Here is a 5,805-nt window from a genome sequence, read left to right as displayed (position 1 = left end):
CAACATCCTGCAACACAAAGTTAGCACAAAATAACATCATGGATAATAAAGAATATTTAAGACAGTCTCCGGACTGTCTGGGTCTGACTTCGGATTTCCAACCGGAAACCCTAGGTCGACCCGACGCCTATTGTTCCCTCTACGAGGAACGCGTCCTCACCTACTCCACTCAGGAGATTTACCTGTTGCTAGTACGATCCTCCAGATCGATTGGACTTTTGCTCAGCACTCGATACTTCCGGACTTTCTGCTGAACATCCGCTTCCCGGCTAGTCCAGCCTTTCACCTAGCTCGCGACACCAGGACTTTCCACCTAGGGTTACCACCCCCTAGGACTTTTTGCCTGAAGTCATCGACCTGCCAAGACTTTCCGCATAGGGTTACCACCCCCTATGACCTAGGGTTACCACCCCCTAGGGTTTTATTCCTTTGCCTAACCGCAGTTAGGACTTTTCTGAAATCCTCAAGTAGACTTGTTAGAATACAAAACATCTTAACTTTGAGTTCTTTGCCATTATCAAAACACGAGTTCGATCGTCGGATGCTTCCCGCACCAACACCTGCTCTGATACCACTTGTGGGATCGAAAAGAATGCTAGAAGGGGACGCAGGGGGGGGGGGGTGAATAGAAATCACAAAATTGATAGTGAATTAATTGAAGTACGCAACGGAAGAAAAAAATGAACTAATGCTAATGAACTGAGTTTTATTTCATTCGAAGCTTTCGACGACTCCTACTCCAAGGCTCGGCCCACACTGGTCGAGTGGTTTCGTTGGCCAATCCACTAGCAGTTCGCAAAAGATTACAGGAGTTAAATACAAGAACTGGAAAAAGTTACTAACAACGATAATAGAATTGAAAAGTCTAGGTCGCTGGTTGTCAGTGGAGCGTAGCAGCTTTGCGGGAGCCTTTTCAGAGCACCGATCAAGAAGAAAACTTGTAGTAGTTGTTATTGTGAAGCTCCGGTTGAAGGCCTTTATATAGGTCCATTCTGGGGGCCTAGAACCCCTCCGAGTGCCTGGACCACATGGCTTGGCCAACTGACGCGCTACACGACAGCTTATGGATGAAGTTTCAGGTCTGGGCGCTCGGACCACCTAGGCGCTTGTGGCCCGCCAGGGTGAACTTGTTATGGGCGCTTTGACCAGATCCGGGCGCTCGAACCCCTTTTCTTCAGTAGCTTTCCCCTACAGAAAAGGTTAGTCCTGGGCAACCTAAAAAATAGATTTTTCCCTGCAAAACTGAGTTTGCTCAACATAATAGAATATGAGTAATAATTAGATCATGTCTTCCCGAGACCAGGATCTAATTAAGGTCTCAGCTCAGGTTTCCTAAATGAACCTAAGTTGGACCGACGCCTACAATTCCTTCAACGGGAAACGCGGCCTCACTAGATCTCTCCTTCAGTTGTTTACCTTTACTTACCGCTTGCAGTCACTCGGCTTACCTTTGACCCATCATGTCTTCCCGCCAGTTGTCAAGTCCACAGACCCAACTGGACTTCAGCCGGTTGTCAGGTCCTACGGACTCATCCGGATTTCGCACCAACTATCGGACCCCACGAACCTAGCTAGATTTCCCACTAGCTATCGAGCCCCGTGTACCTAGATGGATTTTAGCCTAGTGTCAGATCCTTCAGACAAGTCAACTCTTGCACACTTGATAGAAGCGTTAGATAAATAATCTATCTAATTTTAACCTATTTATCATATATTAAAATCAGACGGTTAGTGCCTGCACCAATATACGATACCAATAACATATGGATGAATACCGCACACCTATAGCATAAATATACGGATTTGACATATCACATATAATAATATGACATTTAATTAATATGGAGTTTACAAAGTATTATAAAAGAGTTCTACCCCATAGGCGTAAGTATTTTTTTTTTACTTTACTAACTTAAACATACATCAAGGATCCTCCTCTATCTACTTACTAACGTTCATTTTCTTCCTTCATCTTGTAATCTTGCAGGTGATTCCCCATCAAGGTTTTTCTTCTTCACTGGTGATTCAAGTTTTCTTGCGGTCAACTTCAAAAGTATCTCGCCAACGGTGCAGATGATCCCCCTTCAAGATTTTTCTTCTTCACCGTTGATCCAAGTTTCCTTGCGGTCAACTTCAAAAGTATCTCGCCAACGGTCCACCGTTCACCAATTTTAGACCGGATTAATAAACATTTAATTTTTTTTCTTCTTCTAAATTTTAGAATTCTATTTTAAAACGTAATAATATGATAAATTAGACAAGAAAATGACCTTTTCTTATGAATGCTAAAAATAATAATATGACAGTTTAGATTTTTAAGAAAATGTCCATCAAGAATTCTTTCTCCTTAATAGCCATATTCAACTGTATTTTGAGATGATTGAAACATAAATATAATATAATATAATTTATCCCAAAATTTGCACAAATAGATTTACTCAAAATTTCACTGATACACATTTTATACTTACTACAATTCCCCTCTCGGTATAAGAAATTGATGACCTAGAAAGTTTATCAAGACTATTTTGAAGAATCATCTCAAACTTTCTCAATAGGAATTTTAAATTTTATGAATTTCTTAATTTTTTTTAAAATAATTCATATGTTTAAACTTATTAATCTTGAATATAAACGATCTTTCTTCTGTTCCGAGCACGTTCTCATATTTATACATACATTTTTGTTGTATTCACATGTTCCAAAATGTGAAAACACAAGTAGATTTTGATGGGATAACATGTTAGGTGAGGAGTCATTTGAGTAGAGGAGACACCTTTAAAAAAACATAAAAGGTGGTATCAAATTTCCATTCGGATTCCAAATTTGATGTTATATTTAGTTTATTTTTACTTGTAATCAATATTTTTTATTTTAAAATTCTTAATGACAATTTATACTAAGGACGCATTTAATATTTTGATTTTCCAATAGAAATATTTATTTTTTAGTTTACCCATCAATTACTGTGATGCTGTATTCAAAAAACATATACTGAATTTCAATGAATAAAACCACTGTAGTTCTATATTTCGAAGATCATTATTTTAATGTGTATAAATTTTAGAATCAGCTCTGTTGTTCTTTGAAATTTAATAGTTGAATGCAGCACCATATTAATTATGACAGGATAAAATAGAAAAATTAGTAATAAGCAATATCTTCTTTAGATTCACGCAACGAATCAGCACTCTCGCTCCTCGTATTTAAATCTCCCTCGCCACCAACTCCGTCCATCGTTGGAGCCTTGGTCATGACATGGCCGCCGTTCTCCTCCCTCGCTCTCCGGCCCTCCGCCCCAAACTGGCGTCGCTCCTGCTCCTACTCCTACTCCTCCTACTACTAACGGCCGGCGACGTCTCCTCGGCTCGGCCACACCCTGCCGAAGAAGATCTCCGTGCTCCAAAACTTATCGTGGCCGCCGAGGCGGACGCCTTCCACGTGTTCGTCAGGAAGCGCATCCCGCCGTCGGGGCCCAGCAACAAAGGGCACACAGAACCGCGCCGCCATCTGCTGCACCTGTGAAGGGTGAGCCGCGGCGCGACTGGAATAAGAAGCCTCCTCATCCCTTGCCGTCTCTGCTCGTCTCATTCGGTGCATTATTTTCGGCCGGAGTTCTGTTTCTCTTCCGTCGACGTATAGATTGAGTTTTAAACAATCAATACATTCCTTTGTTGGCATTGCTTCGATCATGTCGTCGAGCAAGTAGTAGCAATGCTCTGTTCAACAAAACCTTGGAAAATTTAACTGTCAATTATAATTCAGATCGACTATATGAAAGACAAAGTTATATCTTTGTTCCTATTATACTCCATAAAGATTCTCAAAACAGAGCTGAGTGAAGAAACTGCGAACCTATTCTCGTTGCAGAATCATAGCGTGCAGTACAGGCAGCATCCGACCATTGGAGGAACCTTCTCGCTCGATTCATTTACCTTCCTTTCTGATTTAGTTTGTCGAATCTAATAATTGCTTGTCGTCCGACACGGCGCCGTTTTTGTCCCCGAGTTGTGGGCTTCAATCATCAATGTCGGCGCCATTAACTGTCTTCCCTCAAATTCATCCTGCTTTTTCTTTCAAAAAAAAAAACGATCATTATGAGGCACGGGATGAGGAGGGGTTTGAAAGGGGGAGAGGAGTGGTCGGTGCTTTAGGCTGCAGCGTTAACGTGGTTTGGGTACTTGGCGTGGGCAGTGGCGGCCGAGTCATCGGGCGGATGGTGGAGGATGGGATTTAATGCGATGTTGTTATTCTGTGAGACAATTGGTCGAGCAGGTGGCGGGCGATGCTGGGAAGATAGTGAGCTTGATGGAAGCGAACATGGTGGAGACGAGCGTCGTCGATGAGCACGTCGTGTAAGGGAAAGCGAGGGCAACGTTAAATCGATGGGGATGATGACCAATTGATTTTGCAAGAACCATGATGGCTCCACAATACCAAATAAATTTCGTAAAAATAGATTAAAAATAAATTTAAATTTCATCAGCAATTAAAAGATAAAAAAATATTTAAAAAAGTTAGCCAAACTTTTAGGTAATTAATAAAGGTTAAATTTTTATGTATAAAATATGTATCAAATAAAAAGTAAGATGTTTAGAAATAGAAGTTTGTTGATATAAGTGTACAATTGACCCTTTTTTTTTAAAAAAAAATACTAGACAAACATTTTTATGTATACTTTCAAGCTGTGAAATATTGGTGTGGTTTTAAATATTATTGATCCGGTAACGATGAGAGGTCCCATTAAAATATATGTTAAAGTAAGAAAAATTAATTTATATGGATGATAAAGTTAAGCGGGGTATATAAATCTATTGAGCAGATCGGTTACGATCGAGCAGATCGAGTACTACCGAACGGATCGGGTACTGCCGAGCAGATGGTACCAACTTGAGAGACAAGTAAGTCGGGTCTTTCCTGACCGGGTAAATTACCCTCTGACCACAAAGAAAGATAAGCAGCCACTAGTCTCGTCGACTGGGCGCCACACCCGATCAGACGAAAATAATTGAGGGCGGTCAGGAAACTCTGAAAGAGATAAGCCAGCAGGCCTCCTGACACTACTGAGCGGGAGAAGCTCAACCGAGCGAATGCCGATCGACCGAGCATGATCCCGCCAAATATCTTATCATATCCTTTTGAGAGTTTGTACCTTGACAACAGGACATGTTTAGCAGGTAAATCGTACATTAGAAGCTTCTAGGATGTCGCGTAAGAGAATTGCATGCATGGCTACTTAAGGAATAATGTCAGGGACACTTTTCGTCTTGTCTTTTTCTCGGACACATAGGAAAACATGAGTATGCGTTGGGATACATGCACGAGCACTACAGTGACACTATAAAAGAGGGTTCTCATCCACAAGGAGAGGTATGCGCAACTTCGTCTTCTAAATCCTTTAGCTACAGTTCTTCATTTCTTGAGATCATCGGAGATTGACTTGAGCATAGGAGGGCCCACGCCGGAAACCCCTTCCTGGTCCGGCATTGACGTTTTTGTGTTACAGGGCTATGTGCAGTCTTCACCACGTTAATTGTGCTGCCACATTCTCAGCTTGCCATCTTTACTATTTATGGATAGGATCATTATTTGGCGCAGTCTATGGGAACCTTACCTGAATCTGAAATGCAAAGATGGAGGACGCTGGACGACTCACCACCGTGATGTTGACGCAAGAGGAGTTGGACATACTGATACAAGCACGGGCAACTAAGATGTTGGAGCAGTAGCAGGCAATAGTCGATCGCCAAGCAAATGAACAAGCGGCATCAGCAATAGGATAACGAGCCGATCATGGAGGCCGAG

At 41.6% G+C, this 5,805-nt stretch overlaps 1 protein-coding gene across 2 annotated transcripts; it reads right to left on the bottom strand.

Annotated features, from left to right (window-relative positions):
* Nucleotides 1–3,169: 3,169 nt before the first annotated feature.
* LOC122049137 lies at nucleotides 3,170–3,982 on the bottom strand. 2 transcript variants are annotated; one of them, XR_006130851.1, is made up of 2 exons: nucleotides 3,856–3,905; nucleotides 3,170–3,733 (listed from the first exon to the last, which is right to left on the bottom strand). XR_006130851.1 is itself a non-coding variant. In XM_042610579.1 (2 exons), the coding sequence occupies exons 1-2, from the start codon at nucleotides 3,929–3,931 to the stop codon at nucleotides 3,343–3,345; spliced, it is 453 nt and encodes a 150-aa protein (XP_042466513.1). In that variant the 5' UTR covers nucleotides 3,932–3,982; the 3' UTR covers nucleotides 3,180–3,342. The 2 variants fall into 2 exon arrangements, 1 of the variants encoding a protein (XP_042466513.1); XM_042610579.1 differs by having other exon boundaries at nucleotides 3,180–3,719; nucleotides 3,856–3,982.
* Between the last annotated feature and the right edge of the window lie 1,823 nt (nucleotides 3,983–5,805).

The sequence above is a fragment of the Zingiber officinale genome, chromosome 2B (genome assembly GCF_018446385.1).
Source record: "Zingiber officinale cultivar Zhangliang chromosome 2B, Zo_v1.1, whole genome shotgun sequence".
Classification (NCBI taxonomy): domain Eukaryota; kingdom Viridiplantae; phylum Streptophyta; class Magnoliopsida; order Zingiberales; family Zingiberaceae; genus Zingiber; species Zingiber officinale.
The sequence above is the reverse complement of the archived record's forward strand: the minus strand, read 5'-3'. Positions and strand labels throughout refer to the sequence as shown.

Coding starts and splice junctions, on each gene's coding strand:
- LOC122049137 (XM_042610579.1), bottom strand. CDS start 3,931: ATGAATCGAGCGAGAAGGTTCCTCCAATGGTCGGATGCTGCCTGTACT. Junction 3,720..3,855: donor TGATTCTGCAACGAGAATAG/GTTCGCAGTTTC, acceptor TTTGTTGAACAG/AGCATTGCTACTACTTGCTC.